This window comes from Oxyura jamaicensis, chromosome 8 (assembly GCF_011077185.1).
Source record: "Oxyura jamaicensis isolate SHBP4307 breed ruddy duck chromosome 8, BPBGC_Ojam_1.0, whole genome shotgun sequence".
Taxonomy (NCBI): domain Eukaryota; kingdom Metazoa; phylum Chordata; class Aves; order Anseriformes; family Anatidae; genus Oxyura; species Oxyura jamaicensis.
In genome coordinates this window covers 9055211-9073961 of record NC_048900.1, presented here as the reverse complement: position 1 = coordinate 9073961, position 18751 = coordinate 9055211, and the positions used below count along the sequence as shown (strand labels likewise).

The 18751-nt window shown below is 39.2% G+C and overlaps 1 protein-coding gene across 2 annotated transcripts in view; it reads right to left on the bottom strand.

Annotated features, from left to right (window-relative positions):
- The window catches only part of NOTCH2 (notch receptor 2), an 85197-nt gene that overhangs the window by 23023 nt on the left and 43423 nt on the right, over positions 1-18751 (bottom strand). The window contains exons 9-18 of one of the 2 annotated variants that reach the window (XM_035333010.1): positions 17742-17855; positions 16575-16688; positions 13137-13370; positions 12535-12645; positions 10684-10876; positions 8835-8980; positions 7457-7576; positions 7193-7345; positions 4259-4487; positions 1641-1842 (exon numbers count right to left, since the gene is read on the bottom strand). In XM_035333010.1, coding sequence (XP_035188901.1) covers positions 1641-1842; positions 4259-4487; positions 7193-7345; positions 7457-7576; positions 8835-8980; positions 10684-10876; positions 12535-12645; positions 13137-13370; positions 16575-16688; positions 17742-17855 — 1616 coding nt within the window. Of the gene's footprint in view, positions 1-1640; positions 1843-4258; positions 4488-7192; positions 7346-7456; positions 7577-8834; positions 8981-10683; positions 10877-12534; positions 12646-13136; positions 13371-14382; positions 14620-16574; positions 16689-17741; positions 17856-18751 lie in introns of those variants that run through there. The other variant, XM_035333011.1, reaches the window with a different exon arrangement.

Here is an 18751-nt window from a genome sequence, read left to right as displayed (position 1 = left end):
CAATTTTCCCCTAAGACAAGAACTACAGTGTAGCTGTTATCTATAATTCTTTCCAATACAGCTTTCAGTAATGCTTTTTAAGTTTAGAAAGTTCAGATTTCTTGTACAAAGGGAGTAATACAACGTGATCAAACTTCTCTGAATGTAAAGCAAGCAGACTTTCTGAGAATCCACTTTTAATTTGGGGACAGGAACATTAATCCTTTTCTCAAGTAATAACAAAGCAAACATAACAGAAGAGGAACTACTAAACTGCACAGGACTTTACAATCACTCTCAATGCTAATTCTCCCAATGAGGTTTAAGTGGTGTGCCCAGAATGCGTAATTGGGGCAGCAGAGGGGCCGCCTTTTTCCTATCACTTCATTACTTTGCATTCACTTCCTCCATTAGCAATACTTAGAAACAGACCTGACAATTTACTGTCTAGCAATGTACTTCTGGAAATGCACATCCCCCACTGCTACTAAAATGCTTATCTAACACCCACCGTGGTATGAAGACATTAGCACAAAAGACAGTTTCAAAATTCTTGCAAAATGTTAGTGCTTTCCAGTAGTTTTAGACATTCACCATCTTTTTTTTAATGGCAGCAGCACTCAGACTTGTTATGAAAGAAGCCAAAATGGTGTTTGCTGTTCCAAAGCAGGAGAGCGCCTCAAATCATTCTTGCTATTTTGATAAGCACAGGAAAAGAAATCATTCTAATTTGAAAAAGGAAATCAGCACTGTGCTTCCACTGTGATATGCCAAGTTTCACAACTTAAATTCAAGTATTTCTATACTTAGAACCGAGCATCGTGGCTGAAATTAAATGTATTAATTCTAAAAAGGAAACTGGAACATTGTCAAAATAACATTTTCCCATTTAATCTGTAACTCATCTCTTGCAATGTCTTTGTATTTCTGGCAAACAGTCAAATTCACATCAGTCTAATAGGTACTAGTCAGTCATTTTCCTTATGGGTTTGCAGCTCCTATGTTTATTGTGGAAAACTAAATTGCCTGAACTTAAGTATGTAAGAAAGACTAGAGCTTTTTATTGAAGTTGTGAATAGGATCATCACTTCAGTTACTGCCCCAAAACTTTTGCTGACTTTATATGCAGGGAGGAAAACCAAAAAGTTTTAATCAACCTAGAAGAACTATATGACTGTACAAAAGAGAACAGGTAACTCCACGTCCTGCTAACCAGATTGATATTCTTCCATTTAAGTGGTATTTTTTCTTTAAACACAGTATTCTGTCTTGAGTTAGGACAGTTATGCTTCAAATGAAATGCAGCATTTTCAAAACTAACAGCTGTTTTCATTAAAAACACACTTATTTAGAAATTTCCAGTAACACCTGTCCTCCAAAAAAAAAAAAAAACCAACCAACCAACCACAAGCATTTTTCTCCTTCTTGCAAACAGACGCTTTTGGATTTCCAGAGTTTTGACCAGGGGCGCTTGCTCTGCTACAGAGAGGCTCTGGATTAAGTTTCCCCTGGGGTAACACACCAACTACCTCTTACCAAAACCGATGGAGCAAAAGCACTTGCCATGTTTGCTGCCTCACATCTGACCAGTAACTTCTGCTGTTGAACCGTTCAAACAACAGTTAGTTACCTGTACAGAACAGGCAAGATATACCACCCACCTGACAGTTCTTCCCAGTGTAACCCAATGGACATATACATCGGTATGTGCCTAGGCTGTCCACGCAAGACCCTTTGTTCAAGCACGGATGCGAATCACACTCATTAATTTCCATGAGGCAGAAGGGTCCCGTAAATCCCACTGGACACTGGCAGGTAAAAGAATTGATGCCATCCACGCAGGTACCACCATTGAAACAGGAGCTGCAAGAGCGAGAGCAAAGGTACAATGAGACAAAATGCAATAAGCTCATAGCCAAAGACAGTACATAAACATAACTGAAATGAGACAGGAAACCAGATTGCAGGATCATCTGTACAGCAGTAAGCTCCAATTAAAGAAATAGATAAGAGTAATTTCGGTGGGACTCCAGTTTACTGTCTTTTACCTTGATGAGCTAAAAAGTAAACCAGGGTTTCAATGAGTCATCAGTGATAGAGTTAATTTCTCATAGAAAGAAATTGTCCCAGGTTCAATATCACTACAACCAGTACTGTATCACATAGTTTGTTCAAACTGATAAACTGTACACAAGTTTTATTATGAATTCTAATTGCATTACAAATTATGAGAAAACAATTTGCCCTTTTTTTTTAAGCTTCAAAGGAGTCAAAGGTATGTTTTCTCAAGGAAAAATTTCATAACATGCAAAACACAAGCATGCTCTTCATTGAATTCATGTGAAAGCATTGGTACTGCTAAATCCCTTCCTCTTCTTCTCATGAGAACCTTACTTAAGTCCTTGATTTGTAAAACTACTCACATATGCACTGGCAGAATTCAGATCAAAGGAATCGTTCCCCCCAACCTTCTGATCATAAGAAATCCTGCCAGAGTACATGTCCTACAGAGAACTTACTGGGAAAATTGGTACCTCATGCAAAATTAACTCCTTACAGTATTTTCCTCTAAAGAAATGCCTGCCAGGAATCTCCTGCTCCTCTGAAAATAACCCTAGATCACACTCAAGATAATCGTCTTGACAGAGTGAACAAAATGAATTCCTGCCTGTTATCTGTCTTGTGCACTGTCAAAGGGTACTTTCCGTGAGAGAAGTGACTGATTCATCTCCTTGCAAGTTTTAAATATCTAAATTCTGACTGTAATTATGTTAGAGATGTCAACACCAACCTATTTGTCACAGCAGTTCTTCTGCCTTGCGGGCTGAATTCCATTTTACAAGGAGCAAAAACTGCCCTTAACATTCATGACAAAAAGAGGAAAAGACAGGAACTACAAGCCACCTGGCATGTTTCACGGCAATCAGGCACCCACCTCCAAAAAAAGATGGCACTCTCATAGGAGTTCTCACACAAGACAAGGAAGAATCACTTGAACCAAATTCAAATTAACCAACCATCATCGTGCTCTTAAGTATGGCTCAGTAAATTTTGGTGGAGAAGGTGTGACTGGTTTAGCTTGGCAGACCGTGTAAGAATTGCTAGGTGCTTCATTCATACCTGCAAGACTGGTTTCTATTCTGACTGATAAGGAAAACAACCAGGATGAACCTCAGGGAAGAACCAGGCGTTCTGCTAAAACACCCAACATACTTCACTTGATTAAACAACTGTTGTGCAAATTAAACACACCCTCATCAGTGACACAATCCTATTCTTAAGATGTTAAAATAATTCCTCCCCCACAACTGCAATTTTATAAAAGATAAGAAAGATCTTCGCTTTGCAGACAAAATGCATGAGAATAGAAAGAGCTCTACATTTAAGCACCTTATTTACTGAAACCAGATTGAACAGAAGATATTTTGATTTTGTTTTTTAAATCATTTCAGGCTGTATTAGAAATTGTTTCCATCTGAGAATCTAAAGTTACTTACATCCATCCTAATGAAGCTTAAAATAAATATGCAGAAAGATGATGGATACACAGAGTTAACCCTCAACGCGTTTTTAAAGAGTACCAAGAGAACCAACTACACAAGGACAAGCTGTTGAGCATTTTATCTCAGTTCCCTACCTCTCTCTTAAAATGACCTGTTTCTAACCTCCACACTGCTAACCCCCAACTAATTTATGGGCATAAATCTGATGATTAAACCTTTCCAGTACAAAATTTGTGGATTTAGTGCCTTTAATGCTTGGTTGCCTCTCCATAGCTTTTCCTACCTTTTGGCTTCCACTATTTGCACTGAACTCAGTGCTAATTTAACTTTCTTGCCTTTCTCAGAGTTGGCCATTGCTACCATTTTTGCAGTTTTTCTATTTCTCAACACAGTAATTGTTCATAATCAGTCAATTCATTTCCCTATTTTATAATAATGTACTTACCAAAAAGACATATTATTTGTTTTATTAAGTTAATAAAACATCTGTTACTGTCTTAACATTTGTTAAACACTGTCATATTCCTCTAAGCTTTGGAACTAAGCTTCTAATGAAGGAACTCAGCATCTAACAAGTCTTGCAAACACAAGACCAACTTTGACAGGCAGCTATCTTTCAGCTGGTATCCTGCACAAGGTAAGCAAGTTTTCCTTACGTGTATTGCAAGCATGTCTCAATGACAGAAGGCAGGAAAGCAGATCCTCATCTTTAAAAAGTGCTTTGAACCCACAAGCACACCTTTTGTGACTCTTCAGTACAGCAGTGCAGTTCTCACCTCTCAGTGCATTCGTCAATGTTGTTCTCACAGTTGGTTCCCTCAAACCCAGGCTGACACTTGCATGTGTAGCTGTTGACATAGTGCGTGCACGTGCCTCCATTCCTGCATGGTTCACTCAGACATTCGTTGGTATCTGTTTGACATTTATCTCCATGAAAACCAGGTAGGCAGATACATGAGAAAGAGTTTATCCCATCCACACATGAAGCTCCGTTTTGGCAGGGATCTAAAATAGAAGCATGACATTAAGCATCCAAGTGGGTAACAGTAAAAACCCAGAGGTTTTTAAAAAACCCTATACCTGTAGCCTTTACGGAAAAGGAAAAATAAAAGTATTACACAGCCCAGAGGGTAACAAACTGCAAGTTTTCCTGAGCCACTTTATGGAAGAGATAATTGCAAAGTATTACCAATAATGAATTCACAAGGAGGTGTGGATCAAGACAAAGCTTCAGGGCCTAAAGGTTTCTCTGCTAAGATTTGTTCAACCAAAACCTAAGTCTCTCAGTCTAAAATTCAAACTCTGCTTTTTTGAAGAATGCCTACTGATAAGACAATACCAACAGCTCAACAACAATTTCTTCTTCCTTTCCAAGTCTTCTTCACAAGAAAAACTTAACCCATTCTTTGTCCAGACACTCTCAAGACAGAAGAGAACTTGTATGCTTAATTCTAAGCATGCAAGCAGTACATTAAAATCAAATGTGTATGCATAAATTTGTATATATATAAGCACTTACACATAATTAAGTGCTTAGCATTCTTCCCAGTGTCAAAGGTTGACTGAAGAAAGGCTGGTGGAAAAGTCCAAAAATTCATACTCAGCCTTGGATTCTTCTCACCTCTGCATTTCTTGGCACTTTCTTTATTACAACCACACTCTTTATTTGTGCATCACCTATATCTTGGTCCAAGCCACCCCCTACTACTCTATTCCTTCTACTTCCACAAGTACTAATCTACTTGAAAGATCTCAACCACTCACTCAGTAGTTTCTTCCTGCTTTGCTCCTTCCACTTTAAGATTTAAGAACTACATTTCTATGTCAGATACTGCCTCTGAAGCCAGCTTCCTTTTCTACTCTGCCTTCCTTAGTCCAAAAGCCTGCATATGTAAAGACAGTGAGGGAAATAGAGAGGAGGGAGGAAAAGATGGGAAAAAGTCCATTGTTTTTTAAATCTATGAATATCTACAAAAGTACTACTAAAATACAAACTTTAGAATGCAAATAAACTCATCCAAAAATTTGCAGTTCAACTTAAGTACAAGATCATTTTGTGCTGGTAAACGAAGAAAACAGATGTGAAAGGTAATTAAAGCTCATTTATTGACTGAGAAATATGCTCACATGATAAAAATTTGTGTTATAAGACAGACACCTGCATCCATTTAAAGGTCATCTGACTACTGCAGAGAAAGAGCACATTCAAAGCAAGACCCCTGGCAGCTATAAAACATTGTGTCTATAAGAGCCAACCACTTATGACTGAAGCCAAAAGCTGTGTGTTAATGCTCTGTGCTGCACATTTATTGGCAGAAAATGGAGACTAGAGTATCAACTTTTCAATAAGTTCTTGTTATTGGAGGATTTGTTTGCTTCATAGATTAAAGACATTTGGCTCAAGCCATGGAAGGTTTTTGTTATGCTAAATGAAATCAGCTGTAGCAGTAATTGGAAATTCTTCTTCAACCTCATGGGTGTGCTACATAACAGACAACACTGGATGAATCTCACAGCTCAGAGAGATTTTCCAGCTGTTAAATAAAGAATGATGAACACTTAAAATGTTTTTATCTTCAGACACCCATGTAAAACCTAAAGGGACAAGCCACATTTTTGTTGGTTTCAGGAAACAAAGTTTTGGAGCAATGCACTGAAGTATCATTTTTTTGTACTCTACCTGTTTGCTCAGAAAGTGGTAAGCCAAAACTCAGGCTGAGCCAGATGTCTTGGAATTACCTGGATTCTTCTCTACAGCAGTCACAAATTTATTTTTTTTTCAATGCAAAACATGACCATCTAAATTCATACCTGAAGTCTGAAAGACTTGGGTTTGGTTTTAAGCTATTCCAATAAAAACTACTTAGTCCTTTTTACTTTTTTAATTGGCTGCCTATTGAAAAGAAACAGCATATTGTGATCGACTCCAAGGTATGATAAAGCACTTTTCAAATAGTAATGGATGAGCTTTTAAACTAACAACACTTTCCAGGAGACTGATTTTATCTGATGATACAGAATATGCCCAGCAAGAAAAATAATTCAGTATGTATTTGGTTTCCCTTGTAAAGAGCACTGTCAAGGGCATGAAATGAGCATTTATTTACTTTCTTGTAATTTAAACTATTTCAAGACTCACCACTGTATGGCTTACCCTCCTGCAGCTGATACCTATTCGGGAATACAGTGCCTTCCTGCTGCTCAGTTTGCTTTCAAACATGGATTAACTGGAACAGCAATAGAACTCACCCTTTCCAGAATACTAATGTCAGACAGAGACATTTCAGGAAGGTCTGCTATGCCTCAGATTCCCACCACACCTCAGTCAAGTTTAACTTGGAAATACAGGTAAGCCCTGCAATGTTACTTTAACTTTGCATATTAAAATTTCAGGCAAATGAAATTCTTCATTAAACAGTGTTCCTCATTAAAGTATGTAGATCCTAAGGATCATTTCAAGTCAGGAATCTGAGAATAACTCCTATAATCAGTTAGGATACAACAGTCCATTTCTAGCATCTAAATGTAATGGATTTTGCCTGCCTTAACCATGCAAGTATTACAAGGCTGAGGTTTTGAGGTGTTTCCCCCACCCCTGGTAAGACATTATAGAGGAAGTTTGAGCATCTGTCAGATAGTAGTCATCAATAGTAAAGCAAAATTATCTCTAGGTAAAAGGAGAAAACACAGAATAATCCACTGATACTCACTTGACAGGCAGTCATCAATGTTACTGTCACAGTCTCCTCCAGTGAAGCCTGGACGACATTCACACAGGTAACTGCCTTGAATATTATGGCACAAAGCATGATTTTTGCAGGGCTTTGAGAGACATTCATCGATATCCACTGTACATCTCTCCCCTAAAACATGGAGAGCCCAGAAGTAAGACCTCTCATTGTGTCAGTGATCAAAAGGCTCAATGCCAACATTGTTCAGTGTTCAGAGTACTTTATGTTCCCCGTCCACATTACCTTCCCAGCCAGGGGCACACTGGCAGGTGTAGCCTTCAGCATCAGGAGATTCTTGGCAAATTCCTGAGTTCTCACAAGGATCAGGGGAACAAGGAGCAACCACTACCTGGCAGTTCACACCTGGAGTGCAGAAAGGGAAAAAACAAGAGAATATACTGCTAAGAGCTTGGTGCTTCTCAGAAGAATGAAAAAGGATTGCAACTTGCATGATTATCCTACACAGCAGTGGACAGCATTTCCACATTTGAAAAATCTCAGCAGAAGAAAATGATCAGACCACTCCTCATGGGCTCAGTGAGTACAAGAGGACAGCAGACACAGTAATTCCAACTAACATAAGTTATTTTGAGGAGTGACAGGAAGACAAACTCACTGCACTGAGCTGTAGAGAGAGATAGGGAAGCAAATGGTGTAAAATTCCTGCCTGTGAAAGATAGACTCTCAAAGCCTGCTTGCAGAGAAGATAGACAGTAAGTAAGACAGGTACGAAGATGCAGCTACTACTGCTTAAACAAAGTTTTAGTCTTCTTTAATATCTTTTCCCATTGTTACTCTGATCACATCTTTCTATTTGCTCTTCTAGTTTTCACATTACCCTTATAACCCAGTTCTAACACTTTCTTCTTCCTCCTTTGACTAGTTTTTGTGGAGCCATTGCTAATAACTGAAAACTTAGCCATTTATTCACCGGCCAAAAAGTTCATCAGCATTCTTTGACAGTGCCCCTACTAGGCATAACTTTTTCATTGAAAAATTAGCTTATCACATTCCGATGAGCTGTGCATTAAACAGTGTTGCCTGTGCAACATCTCTTGTGGAATGAGACAAACTCATCCATCTCACTGCATGCCTATAGCTGCTTTCATGCTACAATTACAGTATTACTATCTTTTTTCTTCCCTCCCGAAGCATCTTTTCTGCACTTAGATATCTGAAAAAAAAAAGCATCAACATTCCAAGGAACCCTATTTCCCCATTAAAGAGTTTCTACACTTCAGAAAGTTATTGTGAACAGAAGAGCATTGAACTTCCAATGGATTAATGCCCCTCCAATTCCCAGTGCACGTATATAACTCATGTAGCTCGGTTTAACATTTACAAAGTTAATTTACAACTAAAATTTTAATGTACAAAGTAAATTAAGCTGACTGCAACCAGGACATTTCCGAAGTTCAAACAAGACTCAACCAAATGTGGTCTTCCAAAGCATTCCACTACCATATCACGTCTATGTGAAACAACTGCAATTCAACCTCATATAACAATGGCATTTTCCTTCTTGATTCCTATTTCCATGAAGTTTAATCAAAAGATTAAAATGGCATTAAGGGTACAATAAAGCAGAAAGGAAAAAGAACAATTATTTTCAAATGTTCACCTTTGAATCCTTTCCTACAGGTACATCTATATCCATTCAACAGATCCTCACAAGTTCCTCCGTTCTGGCATGGGTTTGATTTACACTCGTTCCCTTCTGTTGAACAGTAATCTCCTATCCAACCTGGGTCACAGACGCACTTGTACCTTTAAAAGGCAAAAACAACAATAATTTGAGAACATTTTGATATAACTCTTCTTCTCTTCAAAATAGTGAAAATAAACTCACACTCTCAAAACCATACTCCCTCCTGTTAAGTGTCCACACAGCACTCAGTAGTATGTTTCTGTTTCGTTAAGACATCTCAACACATTTAAACAAAGACAGAAAAATAAAAGGCTAAAAAAAGTGGAGGGGAACAATAGGTTCCAAAGATGAATAGGCTAATTTAATACAAAGTAGTGGTTACAAATGAAAACAGCTGGCTGGGAACAGCAGCAGTTTACTCCACCATGTTTCAAAATTCGAAGCAGAGCAGCACTCCACCCCTATGACATAGAACCAAGGTGTCAGTGAATCACCCTGGACTCCAGCCACACAAGATACATGCTGGCCATCATGCAGACAAGACTTAGTTTATCTGACCCTGAGCATAAGGTATACATGGGCATAAGCATGAATGCAGGTGACAACAGACAAGATGAACCAGAACAGCTTTTTTCCAAACTTACACGGAGGCTGTATTAGAAATAAAGGCAGCGTTGCTGTCAGCTCCAAGAAAATTCCAAATCCTGCCCTACAGAGCTACCAGAAATGGCAAATCATTCCTCACCAAGTGCTGACCATGCTTCCCAGGACACAGCATGTGTCTGGGATCCACTACTATCCCTCATACAGTTGGGAACTTTCACATCCTCCCTCCCCACACCTGCCAGTTCCACAGCCCCTGTGCTCCCAGGACCCATGTCATTCATTTAGCACAGAGTCATCGTTAACAAATGAAGTCTTCATTCAAGGCTCCTGAACTCTGCATTTGGTCTTCCTGGATGGGATGATTCAGTAACAACTGCAGCTATCAAAACGGCTAGAAAAAGCTTTTCTTTCTTCTCTCAGGCATGCAACAGTGTGACTAAAGCTGATGAAATCTCAGCCTTGGATACACTGTTCAAAGACAGCCCCTGCTTAGCAATAAATCTCTTGATCCTGAGAAAGCTGCTAGAGGAAACGGTCAAAGGCAATTGCTTACTATCAATCCATCAACTCAAACAGGGTGCCTTGCTTTTTTTAAAAAATAAAAAAAAAGGAATGCTTTTCTCCAAGAAATGTAATGACTGGTTTTACTGGGGCAAAATGTTAAATAGTTTTGCAGAAGAAACAGGAACAAGATGGAGGGCATGAACTACTATTTCTTACTTTCTTCTTGACTTTTCATACTGAGCTCCTTTCCTAAGCCTTGAAGAACTACATTTATATAAACCCCTCTAATCAGTTGTTACACCTAGATTTCCCCGGCAGCTTTCTTCCTTCCTGTTTCTTCTCTATAATCAACATTGTAGATTTTGGTGGAGTATGTAGCTACTGCTCTCCAAATGTTCAATTTGGGACCATTTCTTTATTTTAATTGAACTCACTTGAATTACCAACCCCTCCCTTTATGCAATGGCAGTCCACCCTGCGCCACATGCCCATGCAGGGCAGAAAAACCTGCGCTGAAACAGCACAGGGTGCAGCTGGTGACTAAAGGTCTACACCTTACTGTGATTATGTCATAGGCAGCAAATAAGCTGGCATCCTAATCTGAGAAATTACAGAAAAGAAAAAAAAAAAAAACAGAAACCTTAAGTCAAGACGGAACTGGCAAAAAAAGACATAGAAGGTAGACAAATTTAACACGATGGTAAGAACTTACCCACTAACGATGTGTGTGCAGTTACCGTGCACACAGGGATTACTAAGACAGCCATCTGCCTGTGACTGACAGTGAGGGTGGTGGTAACCTTCAGGACATACACACCGAAAGCCATTGACTTCGTTTATACATGTTCCACCATTATGGCAAGGGTTAGATGCACATTCATCAATATCCACATTACAGCGTGGGCCTGAAAACAAAACAAAAAACAGCATTATTAAGCAGTATTTCTTATAAGAACATTTGCCTTACAAGTCTGTGAGAACATAAGTTGAGAGAACTCAGTAAGGCCAACACAGGGGGACAGGCCTTGCATATTTAAGTAGCTTTAACTGAAAAGAAGTGCTTTGAAAGATGCAGCACTTTTCTCTGCCTGGAAAACAGCACTTATGCTCAGCAAGTATATACAAACCATTCAAGAATCTGAGTTGCATTAAAAATCACTGATTAATATTCATTAGAAGGCCCCAAATCACTCAGTTTTATCACACTTGGAACAAACCTCTTGAGCTCCACTTAACAAAGCCCTGGTCTTCTGTGCTGAAATTACCTACCCTCTGAACAACCAATGCTGCCATGCTGTCTGCAGTAAATATAGTTCTTGTGGTTTATTGCGTAAAAGGAACTCTAAATAATACCGTATCCTGTTTTGCCTGCCTCTCTTTACTGTGTGTGCCAGGAGTACAAGATCCCTGAAGTACTGACCCTCAAGTCTTGTGAGGCTGGAAAGCTAAACAAAATAAGTACTGAAGCTGAAAAACATGTTCAACATGAGGAAAGGACAAAGTAAGGAGACCCCATGCAGACCAGCTCTTTAAGTACTAGAACAGGTTGATTCACCATATTACTGAATTATTTTAGCAGCGTAAGTAAGAAGGTGAGTAGGATAACAAATGTGGTATGCCAACAACATCGAAGACACAGTCAAGAATGATCAGGATCATTTTCCTGCTCTAGGGACTGAAGAGTATCACCATGGCAGAGTCAATAGAAGAAAGGAGCTTCAGAAGATTAGAAAGATGCCAAGAGAAATGCACAAGACACATGAAACCACTTAGCACTGTTTCTAATGCATTTCAGATTAATTTTAATTAGAATCATTCAGTAATAAACAGTAACAAACGTGATGAGAAAACTGTTATAAACAGTACCAACTGCCTTATGACAATTATTTTATGAGCATATTATCCTAACATGGCTCAAAACACATTAAGTCCATTATAAACAGGGTTGAGATGTGCTTTAGTCATCAGAACTAGTCCTGATGTAGATCTACAGTTCTGAGCAGAGATCCAAAAGCAAATAAAAGCTGTTTTTTTCAGTCTTGTTTTTACCATGGTACATAATTTAAAGAGGAAGCAGAACAGATCACATTATGAAACAGAAATACTGCAAAAAGCGGGTTATTCAGTTGGAAACTTCAGAGTGGAGAGCAGCTCATTAGAACACTGAGTTCACATTTTGCTTTTGCCGAAAGAAATACTATTTGTGGTCAATGCCCAAGGTACTGTCTAATCAAACACCCGTCTATATTGTTCATAATCTCTTTGTCCCTATAAGGAAGCTGTAAATAATAAACTGAAGTCACGTGGTCTTACTTGTTATAAAACCAAGAACCATGAATTGGATGTAATTATCTAACAGGAATGGCATTTCACAGCACAGATTAGGCCATTTCTCTGCTTGGTGTAACTTGCTATAAGGCAAAACTCTGGAATTCAAGGATTAAGGTTCACTGCGCTGTTCAGTACCTGAAACCCCTGCAGTCAGCATGCTAAGAGCAGATTCCTTCGCTACCTGTCTAACTACCTTCAAAAAACCTCAAAGTTATCAGGTAGATGACTTTACCTGTATATCCAGGTTTGCAAGCACAATTGTAGCGATTAATGCCATCAATACAGTCCCCATGAATGCATGGGTTACTTGCACAGTCATCAAAGTTGTTTTCACAGTTCACTCCTGGAAGAAAAAAAAAGTTAGGAGTCCAAATCTTACAAGATGGACAACAGAACTACCCCTTGGAAATGGCCAATTAAGAATCCCACCTGCTAGAAGGTAACACAGACAACATTAACATGAAACAATGCAGAAACACTGAGAGGCCAAGTAATGTCACTCAAGTCACTGAGTGATGACTATGACCCTGAACTTGCACTAAATGTTTAAACGTAAGAATAAGCCATTTTGAAAATCATGGCTATTTTTTATCATACCAGATACACCTGCACACTTGAATTTTGGGGTAAAAATTATTCCAAAACCACTTGCAGTACCAGTGAGGGTTAGACAATCCACACAAACACAGGAAAATGCAGTAACCAAAATTAATGTGAGGACACTAGCTTTACTCTCTTATCATAAACTTATTCTATATGCACATTTAGCACGCAAGAAATAATTAAATCTTGAATTCTGCTAGAATCCAATCCTCCCACTTGTGCTTTATGTACCTGAAGTGCCCAGCAAACAGTTGCATTGGTAGCCATTCACCAAATCAATGCAGCGCCCTTGATGGAGGCAAGGATTGCTGTGGCATTCGTCTATCTGCTCACTGCAGATGGCACCCATGTAGCCAGGATTGCATATACATGTGTATGAATCAATTCCATCTTGACATTCACCATGGTGGCAAGGATCGGGATCACAGTTGTTGATGTTCTCCTCACACAAATTACCAGTAAAACCTAAGGAAAAATTATCAATTAGAGTAATTAAGAGGTTAACTGGTGCAATGCTGCAGTGAATATAATGCAAATAGAGGAAGTGTCATATATATATATATATGAATATATATGTATATATGAAACAGGCAGACAAAGCACCAAGGGTAACAGGGCACCTCAACTGCTGCCCATTTTCCAGCCCTGGAAGACAACTGTCTCTTCACTGCTCACAGCATTACAGAACATCTTGCATGGAGAATCCTGGCATCTCAAGTGTATCTTCCGTATATTCAGTACAGCAGTAATGAGAGTAAACACGTACAACTCCACAAACTATTTACATGCATCAATATAGACTATCTGAAGGCACTCTGCTGTTATTATTTCCTCTACACAATACCAGGGGATTTGACTTTTTTGCTATGTGAAATTACTGCAGAGAGGCTGCAGAAACCTTCCCAGGGGAACTCCCCTGGCTCACGTCACAGCTTCTGCAGCTCTGCTTAGGAAGTCTATTGCCCCACTCCTTGGGAAACCTTTCAGTAATTCCAGTCAAACACCAACTGCAAATTTATGAAAGACTGCATGCAATCTCTTCAGTTTGGAGCAATGAAACAAGCAGCAATTTGGCCTGTTTCATTCTGCTTCAGCTGGGAAACATCCTGAGCAACAGAAGACAGAATCTATTCACCAGATGGAGAAAAAAAAAGGGGGGGGGGGTTGTTCAGGAAGATAAGAACAGCGAACGACTCCCTCAAGAGCCCTGTTTTCTACAATGGAGCAGAGCTACATGAAAGGGACAATTTAAAATAAATGGATTTCACAGATGAGGTTTTGGAGCCACAGCTCACGCTGCCTTCCAGCAATTAGAGATAAGAAAGGTAAAACTTCAAATTTCAGGCATTAACTGGAGACGGATACAAACCAAGCTGCAGGCAATTTCAACAGCTGAAGAGTGATTCTCACCTGAGTATAACAACTGGATAACAGGCTCCCCATTTTTCATACAGGTTTGTGGCTAGTTCTCTGGTCAAACATACCAGGTGACGGCTAACATTTCCAAGTTCTGCGAACGTATGCATGGATGAATGGGTGTGGAAGTAGGTAGGGAGAGGGAAGGGAAGCTAGTTAGAGAGATGGATATAAAAAGATGTTAGGGAAGGAAGAAAACCAAACCGAAAAGAGAACGAACAGTGGCAAAAAAAACAGAGGGCAGAGGGAAAGAAAAGATGAAAGACCTAAGACAACTCAAGAAAAGAAAAGCCATGATCTACCACCGGGAAGGAGAAGTGGAATAATGCCAGAAGGGAAAGAAAAGACAAAAAGCAAGCAGTAAATAGAGCTATCCGTACAGCATTTGGCCAAACATTTTGCAGTTTTCAACCAGTTCTGCAGCTGGTGAATATTATTCAGGGAACATATATCACTCATATTATGAGATTCAAAGAGCAAGAACATATTCAAACGTTACTTTCCAGAAACCGACCTGCCCCAATGACGAATTCCATATTTCAGTCTTAAAGAAAAATGTCATTATTAAATATGGTATTTATATACATTTGTTCAAAAAAAATTACCTTGCCTCCTACTGTAGTTCAGCTAAACCACTTCAAGATCAGGTTAAATCTCAGCCTCTCAACTGAACACATCTTAATGATGCATGATTTCCCTCTTTGCAGGGTTAGATTAGAAAAAAATACTTGAATACAGAATGTAAGAATTCCTCAAAAGGAACACAAAAAAGTGTTCCATACACCATGTGCCTTCATGGTGGTAGTAGTCTTCTCTTCTCAGCCGGTAAATACAGCATTTCCATACTGAGATGGTTCCTAGTAGTTTAATGCCTGAATTCAGAACATGCTTTTCAAGACAGCTCTCCACACTGTGCTCCTGGACATGACCCCAAACTGCAATAAGCTCTGCAATGGATTAATGGCACAACTCTGCATTCTTAGGGAATGAAAGCAACCAGACCACATGCTACCTTGAAAAAGACTTTAAGATAGTTTCCAAGTTTGGAAAATATTTCAGCTTCTTCTTCTTTTTGGAAGTGACAACTTATTCTGTAATAAAGTAATGGAAAAGGAAAATTCTGACAATAGTTATTCCTCTCCTGATTAGAAGTACTTCACTCCCCTACTTCCAACAAGTTGTTTCTTCAGGTACTTTGGATAAAGGGGAGAGGCTGTGTGTGATAAGAGTGTGGAGGAATTTTTAGGCTAATCGCAACTGTATTCTGTACAGTGCAGAATATGTTAGTGAAGTCAAATGAATGTGTCTTAATCTGATTACTGTAACAATTCAAAATGAGAAAATTTGCACATATATCTAACTGACCTAGCAGTACATTTCCAGGATAGAGGCAGCTCCAGGGACTTTCAGCCTCCTCCATAATGGAAGAGCTAAAGCCAATACCTTCCACATCTGGGCAGTCTCAACCTGCACCATGAGCAACACCAGGCACCGTTAACTGAAAGCAACCAAGAGTTGGTCCTGACTGAGGATTAAAGGGTTAACAGCTTTGAACTGCCTCCACCCTCTTATGTGACTAAATGTAAAAATTAAAGATAAAGATACACCTAGATTACTCCTAGAGGTTCAAAGACAAGAAAATCCCACAATTAAATCTGACACTTCTAAGTGCGCAATTGACCAAACAGTAAAGGAATTTAGTGCACTCAAAAAGCCTCAGTTCCATCCACAGATCTGTCAACGTTTAAGTATGATGCTTGACAAATCATTTAAATAACATTCTTGCAGGTAGCTGCTGTGTGGTGGTGGTACTTCTGGTGAAGTACCAGAAACAGGCAGAAATCAAAACACACAATGGTACTGCTCTGTTCATCTCTTGTTCTTCAGCTGTATACTATAAAATCTGACTTTGAACAAAGAAAGGAAAAATCACAGATAAAAGGCTTCACAATGCTGTTTTTGCATTCAGAGATTCCATAGTTCCATAGAAGAAGCTGTCACCTTCTGGGAAGCAAGTGATGGGGCTGAAATAGGGAGGCCAGAAATCCCATCAACTGTGAACTCATTATTTTCACAAGTAAAACGGTTTCCATACTTAAATGCTGTTCTCTGCTGCAAAGGAGCAGAGAAAGCTTTATAACAAACAAGAAGTACTTCAGAGAAAGTAATAACACTGACACTTGTTTTACCACCCCCTTCATGTATTTAGGTTAATGCAACTTCCATCCCAGGGGCTCCAAACACAAGACTAACCTGTGGCACACTGGCACTCGTAGCCATTGGGATGGTCAATACATTTGGCTCCATTGAGACACGGCGTGCTGGAGCAGTCATCTATATCAATCTGACACACAGCACCACTGAATCCTGAAAGGCAGAAAGACAGTGAAAATCCAGAGGCAATTTGAAGCATTTAATCAATAGTTGCAGTGTGAGAAAATATTTATTAGCAAATCCTTAAAACCACATAAATATAAACACAGTAAATCTAAACTCAATTGCATCACTAAGCACACACACCACACCCTGGGTGGATTGGTTCCTCATCCAAACCACCAGCCTAAACATAGTTCCTATCCTCCAGGTCAAAGAAGCCTCAGCTTGAGAACTGAGATGGCCATGTCAAACAGAAACAAAGCAAATGGAACGGCAGTGGTGTCCACTGCTGACCAGCATGACTGCCTTTAAAACTGAGAGGCCATCAATAAACACTTTCCTCCAGTAATCAACACCATTAACTTCCAACAATAATGCACGCTTTACTACAGCTTTCAGACTGGAGTTACTACAGCAGTAGAGAATGTGGTACAAGGCAGCACGGTACCTTTACGTACATTTCTTGAAATAACCCAACTATCAATATGTTATGTCACATGATGCAGGTTCTTGGGCACTTCAAGAGATAATAGGGAAAAAAAAAAATCAAGAACTCCAGGAATGTTTTTTTGGAGGAAGGGAACGAAGGAAGAATGGGATATGGGCTAGGAAGTCATTACTGAGTAAGAAGGGTTGCAAAACAGGCTTTTGTTGAGTATCTCAAAACTTTGGGAGCCAACAGGAAGACAACAATGCTTATAGCTAATGCTGACCCCCTCAGCTCAGCATTTATCCTTTTTTATTTTCCCTAAAGTGGAGACCCAGTCCACCCTCCCTCCTCATGCAAGTACCACAAGCTATACCATCAGAAAACCTGCTTCTGGTTGAAAACATCAAAAAAAAAGTCAAAATGCAGAGGCTCTGCTTTTTAAAACGTGTTTAGAATTATGCAACTATCTCAAACATACAGACTAAGCCTAAAACATACAAACTAAGACTACAGAAACTCCCACAAAACACACAGCGCACACTCTCTCATTGGTTACCTGTCGAGTTCTTGGTAAGGTGAAGCAAAAAAAAAAGCTTCCAGGAATAAGTACTCACCAGGAGGACAGACACAGAGGAACCGGTTGACTTTATCAAGACATTCTCCATTATTCACACACGGATTACTTAGACACTCATCAATATCTTCTTCACAGTGAACACCTTTAAAACCTGTTTTTTAAGGAAAAAAAGTGACTGAAGGCCTTTGAAAGCATCCCTAAGAGTAAAGCTGCCTCTAATATCAGTGGTGAAAGTCTAATCCTAGCTTCATTGCAGTAAGGTTTGCAATTTGGGCAGAACCTATGAGGTAAGAGGTACATTTTCTGGTCCACTTTCACCAGAAGATGAAAACAGGTGCTGATTATGTGCTTTTCCACAGTGCCTGCATGTGCTTACTTAATCAGCGGTAACAAGAGAAGTTTGTGCTGAATTCACAGCTAATGTTTTCTTCCACCAGATAAGGAGAGACTATGTTTTACTACTTTGGTAGATATCAACATACGTGGGTATACATCAATATAATAAGGTAAAAGGTAAAGAAAATCTCAGCAGACAGCTAAAAAACCCTCACGTTTGTGACGAATAAAAGAAAAATGCTAAAAGGAGTGAAATATTTGGTTCTACCTTTCAGAACAAATTTGATATTAATCAAAATTCATTCTAGTTTTCATGGTATTAACTGATCACCTGCAGGGGTCACAATTCTTTCATAACACTATATACAGCTGTCCAACTGGCAACATACACCCCCTCCCTTTTTTTTTTTTTTTTTTTTTTACAACTTTCTTTCAGAAAGCAAAATAGCAGACTACATAGGTCATCGGTATGCTGGACATGTTAATATTGGACAAGCACAGTTTCAACTGACTAACTTTTTTAGTTAGCTTCTCAGGTCAAAGAGAACTTGCATCATTTGCGGTATTTTAAGCAGAAGAAAACACCCGAACACTTTTATCCAGAATGTATATGTATCAGAAAACACAGTGGCTCCAGAAGTCTGCACCTGATTTGCTTACGCAAACAGAAGTTTCTACACGTGTTGCACTGGGTATAGTAACTGGTGGACT